We start from the raw sequence: 12,564 nt of genomic DNA on the forward strand, positions 1-12,564 counted from the left end.
TCCCACCCCCCCTCGCCCCCAGTGTAAGCTTCTTGAGAACCAGATCTGTTTTGAATCCCTAGTACATAGCATAGTCCTCTACTTCAAATGTCTTGATGAATGAATAACATTTTAGAACCACCACTCACCTCAGAAAATGTATCTCTTAGATGCATTCACAAATGTCTCATTTGATATTTGATTTGATCCTCAACAATCCTGGCACAGAGCTGCTATAATTACTCCCAACTTACGAATAAGAAAACTGAGGCAAAGTTTTAAGTCACAAGCCCAGGGTCATACATCTAGACTTTCTGGGGAAGAATTTGAACTTGGGTCTTCTTTCCAGTACCTTATCCAGGTTGCTGGCTGGGCATTTCAGGTCTGATCATTAGGTAAGCAGCTTCTGTATGCAAAGCCCAATTTTTTAGTACTAGAGGAGTTTTAAAAAAAATTAAGACACAGATTGAGGCAGACTGGGTGGCACTCCAGATAAAACACAGGACCTGAAGGGGGGAAAACTCATTTTCCTGAATTTAAATGTGATCTCAGACACTGACTAGCTCTGTGACTTCAGGCAAGTCACTTCCTCCTGTTTGCCTCAGTTTCCTCATCTGTAAAATGAGCTGGAGAGAAGGCTTCAGTATCTTTGCCAGGAAAACCCCAAATGGGCTTATGAAAACTCAAACACAACTGAATAACAGACACATCTTGTGAACGAAAATTTTGCTGTTTAATTAAAAGTGTTATGTATGGAAAACTGGAGAATGAAAGATGGGAAAGGCTTCATGGAGGAGAAGGTACTTGATTCAGGACAAACATTCTTCCGGTGAGACAGGTTTACAAAATCTTTTATATTCACGTTTTCATTTGAGTCTTGTGACATCATATGAAGGCCCCACTTTATAGGTGGGGGTGCTAAATGGAAGAACCAGGATTTAGACCCAATCACAGATTTAGAGCTGGAAACAACCTCAAATCCGGTCCAACCCTCTCTTTCACTAGGGTGGGTAACTGAAACCTATTAAAAGAAATGACTCAGTTGCCATCATCCAAGTTGTGCTGGGATTCGACCCTGGAATGCTCAACTTCACTGACCCTTGGAGTTAGGAGAGGGAAGGACAAGAAATAGAAATAATGAAGTTCGTAGAGTGAAAGGGGGATAGGGAGGCAAAGTAGGGTGCCACCTAACCCAGTTTCAACCCTTCTTTGTTTTCTGGTTTCTGCTCCTCTCTTCCTTTCTTCTGTTATGATCACAAAGGAAATGAGCCCCTTCCTTGGCTTTGATTTAGTTCCCTTGTGAAATGAAGTCTTGGCCATCCTCTATTCTAGGCCTTGCCCTTTCCCCCTGTGAAGCTTGCTGAACATGCATTACATCTCTGTATTTGGAAGCAGTGATTCTGAGTTCCCTGAACCTGAGCATGTTCCAGAACTAAAAAAGATTTGCCCCAGAAACTTTTAGGCAAGCTAATCTTCGCACCCCCTTGACTGAACTAGAGCTTTTATTTCTTTTGCATTTTGTAGTTTACAAAGCATTTTCTATACCATCTGGGGAAGCAGACAGAACAGGTTTTTGAAAGGACCAGAGGTAAAGTGACTACTTCAAGGCATCAAATTCAAGGGTCTTGACTACAAACTCCGTGCTCTCTGTCCTGAGAGTTTACAATGTGGGAAATATGACAAAAACAAAATTAAAATTCCTGCCCTCAAGGGATTGCATCCTATCAGGAATAATGCCTGTGAGTACACAAAGTAAACCTGCCACCACATCATGCTATCATTCTTTTAGCCTTTTGGATTGCTGGACACAAGAGCTATCAGCAGAAACAGTCCATTTGGAAAATAGAGGCCCTAAAGGCCTTACCTCAACCATCTTTATGCTCTGCCATCAACAAAAGACCAGTTGGGTCTTGGGACTCGAGTATGATATCTTTACACTCCCACCACTATCAATTAACCAACATTTATTAAATACCTACTAGGTGAAAAGCTGTAATAATGCTAGGGATCAAAAAAAAAAGCCAAAAGGCCCTCAAGGAGCTCCCAATTTAACAGGCCATGTGCAAGCTAATACATACAAAGTAAGCTACAGGATAAATAGGAAATAATTAAGAGAGAAGGTACTGGAATGAAAGGTTGGGAAGCCTTCCAGGAAAAAAAAGGGATTTTTGTTGGGGGTTTTTTTTTGTTGGTTCTTTTAAAGAAGCCACGAAGTTGGAATGTAAGAGGAAGAACATTTCTGGCAAGAGGACCCACCAGAGATATCCAGAGCTGAAATGTAAGGATAGCCAAGAGGCCAATATCACTGGATTAGAGTATGCATTGGGGAGTGAGGTATAAGACTGAAAAGGGAGAGTATGAAAGATAGGGTATGAAGCATTATGAATGCCTAATGGAGCATTTTGCATTTGCTCCGGGAAACAATAGGGAGCCACTGGAGTTTATTGAGTGAGGGAGGATGACACTACTACTCAGGTTAACATCCAGGCTCCACAAGTAATGTTTCAAAGACAGGACCAGGGCTCCCCAAGGAGTCTTTTCTTTGTGTTCTTACTGATTCTGGGTATTTTACAAGGCAGTAAGTTTGAGTGATTTGCCCAAGGTCACACAGCTAGGTAATTATTAAGTGTCTGAGGTTAGATTTGAACTCAGGTCCTCCTGACTCCAATGTTCTACCTGCTGCACCACCTAGATGCACTTTTAATTAGACTGATTCTGCCAACAATTAGCTGTGTAACCTCTAGGCCCTAGAGTGGATGACACCTTTCTCCCCTGTCAAATGAAATAGGTAACAATCCTACTTCCCTCACCCATATTTTAAGAAGCAAATGTCTATTTGACAGAGATCCTCCAATCCAATTTTTTCACTTTACAGGTAAGGAAATTAGAACAGTGATTTGTCCAAGTTCATGAAGCCAAGGAAACATTCTAGAGAAAACAAGGAGGAGTAATTATATAAACCTGAGGTTCTCTGGGCAGGGGTGGGGGTGGGTGTCTTAGAAGCAGCCCTCCCTGTCATAATTTAATAAAAGTCCCCCCCCATCCAAATAATAGCAAGAATCACTTCATCACAAACCATTTTATTGAAGGAAAAAATGACAACCTGAGAAGACCTCCATTCAAATGTCCTACCCAGGACCCTCTTCTAGTAGGATTTAAGGAGGGTAGAGGACTTTCATTTCTAGGATCTAGTAACACAACTAAAGGAGGATTTGAGAAGGTTTTTGCGTCCCTGTTTTCCAGTGGGCTCCCATTCCAGACTGTCCCTCACCAGCACTGCTGGAGTCAGCCCCATGAATTCCAGTTGCAGTTCCTGTCCAGGCCCATACTCCTGTCTTTGTCCACAGCTCCTGTTCTTTAGTTGGTCCCCTCCCCTCTCTTGGAGGCAGGTGCACATTCTGAAGTTCCTGGGGCAGGGGCAAGGCTCTCAGTCTTCGGTATGTCTTCATGGGGCAACTCTGTGTACTTGCAGGAAGAGCCACGAGCAAGGTGGACCGGGTAATGGCGCCGGTTGGTCTCTATCTTGGCCAGCACAGCCTGTGGCAAGTCAATATGGCATCGTGATGCCAGGGCTACCAAGTAGATAAGGACATCACTGAGCTCCTCTCCTAATGCCCCTCGTTCTGCTTCAGACCAGGACAGAGGTCCAGGTCCACCATCAGGCTTCCACTGACTGAGGAGAAAACAAGACAGACACATGGAGACAGACATTAGACTGCACCTTGGCTAGGAGCCCATATCCAAGCACCCACAACCACAGCCTCACCCTCTTTCTCTTTGGAAGGCTTTTTTTTTTTTTTTGGTTTTTGTAAGGCAATGGGGTTAAGTGACAAGGTCATACACCTAGGTTATTATTAAATGTCTCAGGCCAGATTTGAACTGAGGTCCTCCTGACTCCAGGGTCAGTGCTCTATTCACTGTGTCACCTAGCTGCCCCATGGATAGCTTCTTAACTGCAAACTCATTTTCAGTTGGTGAGTTTGATGTTCAGGGCAGTATCATCCCAATTTGAATTTTTCCTTTTCCTCAGGTTTGAAACCTCAGTATTTTTTAAAAATTAAGTTTTATTTTCAAATGAATACCTCCATGCCACTGAGAAAGCAAACACATTAAACAAAAACCCTGTTATAAATGTGTAGTCAAGTAAAACAAATTCCTGCATTGGTTTTGTCCAGAAAATGTTTTATTTTTCACTTAAGAGTTCATAATCTGTCCATGAGAATGTGGGTGGCGTGTTTCATTATGAATTCTCCAGAAGAACAGTGTCAAACTCAAATAGAAACATGTTCACTAAACTGCAAGAGAAAGGATCCCTGTACAACACATACTGTTAATATTACTTATGTTCTGTTGTAGTTTTAATTTGTTTACTATTTCCCAATTACATTTTAATCTGTTCTTGACTGCCATAATTGCCACCTTTCCTCTGCAACTATGACTAATCAAAATTCCCAGTCTTTAAATATTCTTTTTCTTCCTTCATCTTTTAATATCCCCTTCCCCCTTACATTCTACAATGAGACTAAGTTCCATCCACTGTCTCTGAAATGCCTTCAGCCTCCAACAGTCCCCTCCCTTTCAAGGTCACACAACTCCCAAGTTTTTGTCACCTCTTGCCTGACTACTATAATGTTGTATCTGATCTCCCTTTCTCCAGTCTCTTCCTCCTTCTAAATGCATCCTTCCTGCTCTGACTAAAGTAATTTCCTAACATACAGGTCTAATGATCATCACATCTCTTTTGTTCAGAGCCTTTAATGGCTTTCCTCCTTATTTAGGATAAAATCCAAAATCCTTAGCTCAGCAAGCAAGACTCACTATCTCTTTTCAAGCTTTATTTCCTGTTAATTTCCTTTACTCTCTCTTCTATTATATTAGACCACTGTCATTCCTATGACACACCTCATTATTTCCTGCCCTTATTGATGCTATTGGCATTTGGGGGTTCTACCCACCCCCGTTTTTCCACATAGCAAAACTCTACTTATCCAGCTTTCTAAGCCCAGCTCAAACAACACCTTCTTTATGAAGCCTCCTCCTCAAAGTCTCTGTTTCCAATAGTACTTTGTACCTTTCTATGCACCTATCAAAATCTGCCTTGTATTTTCATGTTTTTGTCTTAAATTTTTTTATTTCATTTAAATATTTTCCAATAAAATATATAAAGTTTTAAAACACTATTTAAAAAATTTTTGAATTCCAAATCCTCTTTCTCTCCCACTTCCTCTTCTGGAGAAGGCAAGCAATTTGACAGCACTTCTACATGTGAAGACATGCAAAACATATTTCACATTAGCCATGTTGCAAAAGAAAACATTTTTAAAAAATACCAAAACATAGAAGTTCAAAAAATGCTTCAATCTGTATTCAGAGTTCTCTTTCTGGAGGTGAAGAGCATTTGAAAATACACATTTTCTTCATTCTTCCTATTAGGTTGTACATCCTTTGAATTCTGGGTCTATGCCTGTCTTTACAAAACCCACTGCAACACAGTGCTAAAATAAAACCCCACGGATTAATTCAAGGCCTCAGGGCATCCATTCTTTCCCACCATTCCAGCTACTTACAAGAGTTCGGCCAACTCTCCCACTTCCCCAACAAGGGCCAGGAGGAGATTCCTTGGTTTATGGAACTGGTCCCAGTCTCGTTCTGCTGCAAACTCCGTCTGGAGACGACGGCTACAGAGGAGAAGAAAGGGGGAAGCAATAACCAAGCAAGGAATTAACTGTCGGAACTAGAAGGGATCTTTAAATTTTTCTTTATGGCAAATGGGGTTAAGTGACTTGCCCAAGGTCACACATTTAGGCAGTTATTCCATGTATGAGGCTGCATTTCAACTCAGGTCCTCCTGACTCCAGGGCTGGTGTTCTAACCACTGTGTCAGCTAGCTGCCCCTTAGAAAGGATCTTAAGAGTGTATTTCAAACCCTCTTTGTACAGAGAAGTAAAATGAGGCCAGGCAGATAAGCGGAACAGCTGATAAGAGGGCCTGGTCTGGAGTCAGAAAAACTTAACTCTTGAAAGTAAATACAGTCTCAGACACTTACCAGTAGTGTGGCCCTGGGCAAATCATTTAACCCTGGATGCCTCATTTTCCCTATCTGTAAAATGAGCCGGAGAAGGAAATGTCAAAGCCCCCCAATTTTTATCTCTGCCGAGAAAACCTCAAATGGGTAACTAAGAGTTGGATGTGGCTGAAAAAGGACTAAACAAACTGAAGCAAGAAGGGGGAAGTGACATAATGGGAAAATATATTTACACATATATACTAAATATATAATAAAGCCACCCGGAGCAATAACAGGATTCAAAGGCAGGCGGCTGTGGTTGTGTTTTTTTTCCCTAGTTCTAAGTGGTTTTCTTTCCTTTACGAGTTGAGGAAGCATTTCCTGTCCCCTTTCTTCACTAACCTTTCAATACCCAGTTCAAAGGCAGACACTGTAGGAATTGCTCCTCAGAAAGCGCCATACCTATGGCACACCTATGGCCGGGCCGCACACACACTGCGCACCGCTCCATGTAAACACGCCTTCCTCACGGTGGCTCTTTTTCGCTTTTTTAGGTTTTGCGGGGCAATGGGGTTGAGGGACCCGCCCGAGGCCACGCGGCTGGGCGGCTGTTCCGGGTCTGCGGCCGCGGCCGCACTCGGGTCCTCCTGACCCCGGGGTCCCCATCCGGGGTCACCCGGGCGGCGCGTGCGCCGAGTCCGGCGGTGCGTCCTGGCGGCGGGAAGCCCCGAGCTCGGGGCAGCCCTGGGGACTGCGCAGGCGCGTGAGCCCGAGGGGGCCGCCACGCGTCGGCAGTGGCCCAACACCACGGCCCCCCGGGCCGCCTCCCCATCCTGCGGCCGAGCCGGGGCAAGTTAGCCGGGGCCCGCCTCCCGGCCGCGGCTCTCTCCTCGCGGCCGGAGCTCGCAGGCAGCCCGCGCAGGCAGGGCCCCCGCCCCCGTCCCTCCCCCCGGGCGGCCGCGGCCATCTCACATGTCCTCCAGCGTGGGCTCCGCGCTGAAGCTAAACGGGGGGCGCCGCCCGCCGCTGCCGCTGCCGCCTCGAGGTCGCCGCCCCCCGGCATGGTGCTGCGGCGGAGAGGACGCTCACTGCGAGGCCACGTGAAGCCGCCCCGCTCGGCCCGCCCGCCCGGGGTGTCCCGGGCTCCGGCCCCGCCCCCCAGCGCTTTCCCTTTGCGCCGGCGCAGATGAGAAGTCAGACCGGAGCGCTCGGGGCGGAGGCGGGACGAGACCGGAGAAGGAGCCAATAATGTGACCCGACTTTTCTCCCGGGCCCTCACTTGAACCAATCAAAGCGCTCACGCTCTGACTCTCGCGGGGAGGGGTGCCTAAATTCCTTGCGGTTGGTCCAGAATTGGTCGGGGAGCGACTCCGGAGGGAGGGGCAAGAACTCTTAAAGGGCCAGTCGTTAAGCCTTAGGTACCAGGTGATACACAAAGGGGAGGGGGAGAGAGGCCGCACCTGGGAAACTGGGCCAGGGTGGCCACTCCCGGATTGACCACCAGATGGCGCCAAGAAATAGGCTCCCAAGACGCTATCCCTGGCTGAGGGGCCCTGAGGTCAACGGGTCAACACGCGTTTATTGACCTTCTGCGGCGTGCCCCGCGTCACGTGTGCGCTGCGTGGACCAGGGCTGAGCCAGTCCAGACGCGCCCCCACATGCCCACTCCGTTTTTGCCCGGGCCACAGCAATCAAGTCCCATGACCATTGCGCCTGGGATGCCCGCGGCTTCCCCGCATCTGCTGCCGCTACCCAGACTGGTCCCCGCTCCCACCGTGCTGGTTGAATGGAAGCTCTTTGGCATCAGGGACTGAAGCTCTGTTCCAGAATCTAGCGTGGTCTATGGGCCATTTAAACAGTTAATAAATTCCCCTTGATAGTGTTCACAGATATGCCGAGATCACATATAAATATATATATATATATATAATACACAGCATATAACAAAGTATACATATATATATATATATATATGATATACAAAGTAATTGTGGAGGGGGAAAGCATTAATAACTGGGTTGGGGGAAATCAGGAAAAGCCTATACAAACTGGTTGATGCTTGCAAGCATCTATATATGGATAACTGTGTATAATTCCAAACTCCTTTCCAGAAAATTGGAACAATTCACCTAATAATTATGCGTTTTTTTCTACAGTCCCTGCAGCATTTGTAACTTACCATTTTGTCCCTGTTGCCAATGTTAGATATGAGATAAGAACTCAAAATTGCTTTTATTTGAATATCCTTCTAATTAATAATGACTTATAGCATTTTATATGGTCAATGATAATTTGAATAAATTCCCTTGAGAGTAGAGGCACCACTATTCTTCTAGTCTCCCCAGTTCATAACCTTGAGATTTTATTTGACACCTCATTTTCCCTTAACCCTTTGTCTAATCAGTTGCCAAATCTTGCCATTTAACTTTCTGCAACATCTCTCAAATATGACCCCCTCCTTTCTGAATAGTGAACTATTACCTTTCTTGAGACCCTCCCCCCACCTCTAGTTCAAGTCTCTCCTTTTGAGCCTTTACTCCATCACTTAAGTAAAGATCCAACTTTGTCAGTCCAGATGTTCCCTTTTGCCTCAAGGATATAATACAAACACTTCTGTTTAGTTTTTAAAGTCATTTAAGACCTGACCTGAAACAGACATTCTCTTTGTCATCCTCCTGGAAAAGTAGATCAGACCTTCCATCTCCTCCTTGTGCCCTGGGTCAATCAGAATATATTACAAACCTGTATTCTTAACTTTTTTAATCAAGTACTGTACTCAGAGATCCTATAGGATAGGTCTGGATGCAGAGATAGCAGACAACATCATACTTCCCACCAATCATTCTCCAGGAATCCCCCTAAAAGAAGGAGACATTTCTAACACACATCAAAAATTAGAGTTTTCCCATTAAAAAAAAGGGTTGATTAATAAACCATTTCTTGAGCTGCCAGACCAACCTAGTCTGGAGAATTCCAAAACCATTAACCCAATCTGGACACAGATTTGGAAGTCCATTATTCCTGTTCCTCACCTCCTGTAAATAATTGTCTTCAGTAATTTTTTTGGGGGGCAAGTATTTCTTATGTATGGACTTCCTTTCTCTCTTTCTTTAGCAGAAACTTTGATTACTACATAATCACTCTTTTAGAAAGGTATTTACTACCAAACAGAGAAATTTTAATGGGTAAAAGAAAAAAATCAAGTCTCTTTTTGTAAAAATTCTCTGAATTCAGAAAGTCCTCATTCTATTTGCTATAGTGGATGACCCTAACTAAGGAAAATAAGATGAATTCAATTAAGAAAGATGAATTGACTGCAAACCACATAAAACTCTGAATGCCAGGTGAGTTTGTATTTTACTGAGGAGGCAATAGGGAGCAGTTGAGGCTTTTTGAGCAGGTGAGTAACTTGGTCAGAATTGTGCTTTAAGAATATCATTTGGTATCACCTGTGTAAGATTATTTGCTGCAATAAGGAGAGTGGAGGAAAGGGAGGTGTTAGAAAAATGTGGAACTCAAAGGCTTGCAAAATGATGAATGTTGAAAACTATTCTTGCACATAATTGGGAAAATATAAAATAAAAAAGGAATATCATTTGGGTGGTTGGATGAAGTTGGACAAGATGACTTAGATGAGGAGGGTAAAGTATGGCCCCATGAATACAGAGAAATGGACTACTGTTTTGGAGGTAGAATTGACAACTGGCTACAGGGGTGGAAGTAGTAGAGGTAAAGCAGGGATGAGGGAGAGGGAAGAGTCAAAAATAACTCTAAGGTAGCTATTATCTAAGTCTAAATGCTGTAGTAATTTAGAACATTAGGACTGGAAAATGCCCTTGGGAATCATATAATCCAACAACTTTATTTTACCGAGGATGTCCCTCTGACCTTTCCAGAGGGAAAGGTTACTCAGGGAGTTAGTGGCAAAGTCAGGACTAGTATCCCTTAGTTTTCCTTAAAATCTGTTCTAGCTTTTTTGGACTTTTTGCTTTGTTAACCATAATTTTCTTAAGCTGAAAATGAAATAACAAACTTAGGTTTGGTTTTTTTAGGTTTTTTTGCAAGGCAAATGGGATTAAAGTGGCTTGCCCAAGGCCACACAGCTAGGTAATTATTAAGTGTCTGAGACTGGATTTGAACGCAGGTACTCCTGACTCCAGGGCCGGTGCTTTATCCACTATACCACCTAGCCACCCCAAAAGTTAGTTTTATAAATGAAGTTTCATTCTCTAAGATCTTACTGAAATCCATGGGTAAATGATCTAGAGATCAACACTGATCCAAAATTTTGGGGGCATTTTATACAGAAAGGACAAAGAATCATAAAACTGAGTCAGGTAAACAATGAGATTTCATATAGGTGACATAATTCTACATATTATCCTCTCATAAGTTATAATATTTGCTTCAAATTCCTATTGATAAGAATTCCACTTAGGCTGGAGAGGGAATGTTTACAGGTAACCATAGGATTACTCTCTCTTCATCCAAGTTGTCTCTTATTTGTGGTTTGTTGACTCAGGTGAAGAAATTTATTGGTGCTATTGCAAAGCTGACCCTTAATAAGGCCAAGTCAACATTCAGATGGAGGAGACAGGCCGGCCTTGACATGGCAGATTGACATTTTTACACAAGAGACAACATTCAGATTTATAGCTATAAGTTGGAGGCTGAGAAACCAATTTTGATTAGATATATAGGATTAAAGAGTATCAGTTGATCTAAGTGATGTTAATAAATCAAATCTATAGATCAATCAAATAAAGATTTAGGGAGATGAAGGACATTTTGGAGGGAAAATGACAGATCTCTGGGACCTAGGTTTTGTCAAGAGATATGAGCAAGCTATGTAAAATCCGAAAAAGTACATATAAGTGTGTGATACAATTGCAATGTCAAAAAAAAAAAACTATAGCAGGGTGGGGCCCCTTTTGAATATATAGACAATACAGATAAAAAAAATTGCAAAAAAGCAAAGGGAAAAATTCAGATCCATTTCTTCTGGAGTCATCTGAAGCAATAATATGGCTTAGGATGTTGTTTCAGAGAATTTTCAATTCAGGTTACTAGTAGAGATTTTCCTTTCTGATGAAAGAACTTCTTAATGTAACTTTTTTTTTAAGTTTTTGCAAGGCAAATGGGGTTAAGTGGCTTGCCCAAGGCCACACGACTAGGTAATTATTAAGTGTCTGAGATCGGATTTGAACCCAGGTACTCCTGACTTCAGGGCCCGTGCTTTATCCACTGTGCCACCTAGCCACCCCTGTAACATTTTTTTAAAAACGTCAAAAACAAGTCAAATTCTGGAATCTCTTATATCATGATGATTTACACTTTGATTTGTCAATTGTCAAGTTAATATCCACCAAAATATTCAGTTACAGAGATTAATTAATATTATCATTTTTATTATTCCCCCATTTAGAAGATGCTATTCCACTTAACAAAATAAAACACCTAAAAAAAAGCACCTAAAAAAATAAAAATGAAATTTTCTCCTCAAAGTATTTCTAAATATACCATAGGTTATTCTTTTTTTTTTTAGGTTTTTGCAAGGCAAATGGGGTTAAGTGGCTTGCCCAAGGCCACACAGCTAGGTAATTATTAAGTGTCGTGTCTGAGACCGGATTTGAACCCAGGTACTCCTGACTTCAGGGCCTGTGCTTTATCCACTGCACCACCTAGCTGCCCCTTATTCTTCTTTTGATATACTCAGTTGACTCACATCCCTTTCCTTAAAACAGCTCAAAAATTTCTCATTGGTTTACTTATATGTCCCCTTAGTATTAAAAGTAATTCTCATAGGAACAAATAACTGACAATAGATGCCAAGGCTTCACAAAACTAGCCTATCTGGCTATTAGAATACAGATAAGTGTAGGTCAAATGACCCAAAATTTCTATACCTGATTTTAATATTAATTACCTACTCGATCAAAGTAGTTTACTATAAAGATCCAGGACATCAAAGAAAAATTCCTTCATATATATACATATATATGAATATAATATGTAAAATTATGTACATATGTAAAATTATACATGTATATATAAAATGATACGTATGTATAATGAATATGTGTATATGTAAAGTTTTATACACACACATATATATGTGTGTATATATATAATTTTAAATGTCAGTCTCCAGGCAGAGATCATGTGAGTAGCCAAATGCCTTGTGCCAGACTTTAAATCTGCCAGGTGAGATGTTTTCCAAATGTCATATTTGGGAAGCCAAGTCAGACAAAGTCTAACCTCAGCTCACACTGAAAACCCACTCTTTCAACTCTTATCCCAATGAACCTGTCATCTGTACTAGTATTCAACCCCACATTGGATTTTGTGACTTCAAAAGAACATTGATCCAACGGCATTTCCTTTGCTGATTATACCTGGAGTCAGACAGAATAATTCCAATTCAATCATCCCATCAGATTTTAAATAGCAAAACACCAGATAATCAGAACTTCAAGTGAATTCAGTTCACAAGGATTAAATACCAATTATAATCTTACATTAGAAATAGCAAGATATTATCACAGAAAAATCTCAAATTATTTTCTATGTTGCATTGG

The 12,564-nt window shown here is 42.2% G+C and overlaps 1 protein-coding gene across 1 annotated transcript; it reads right to left on the reverse strand.

The window, feature by feature from the left end:
• Positions 1-3,043: 3,043 nt before the first annotated feature.
• On the reverse strand, positions 3,044-7,149 carry DCTPP1 (dCTP pyrophosphatase 1). Its single transcript, XM_074207858.1, is given in 4 exon segments — positions 3,044-3,652; positions 5,547-5,657; positions 6,959-6,998; positions 7,001-7,149. Coding segments are annotated over 4 exon segments (516 nt in total). The 5' UTR covers positions 7,050-7,149; the 3' UTR covers positions 3,044-3,336.
• Between the last annotated feature and the right edge of the window lie 5,415 nt (positions 7,150-12,564).

Source organism: Macrotis lagotis, chromosome X, assembly GCF_037893015.1.
Source record: "Macrotis lagotis isolate mMagLag1 chromosome X, bilby.v1.9.chrom.fasta, whole genome shotgun sequence".
NCBI lineage: Eukaryota > Metazoa > Chordata > Mammalia > Peramelemorphia > Peramelidae > Macrotis > Macrotis lagotis.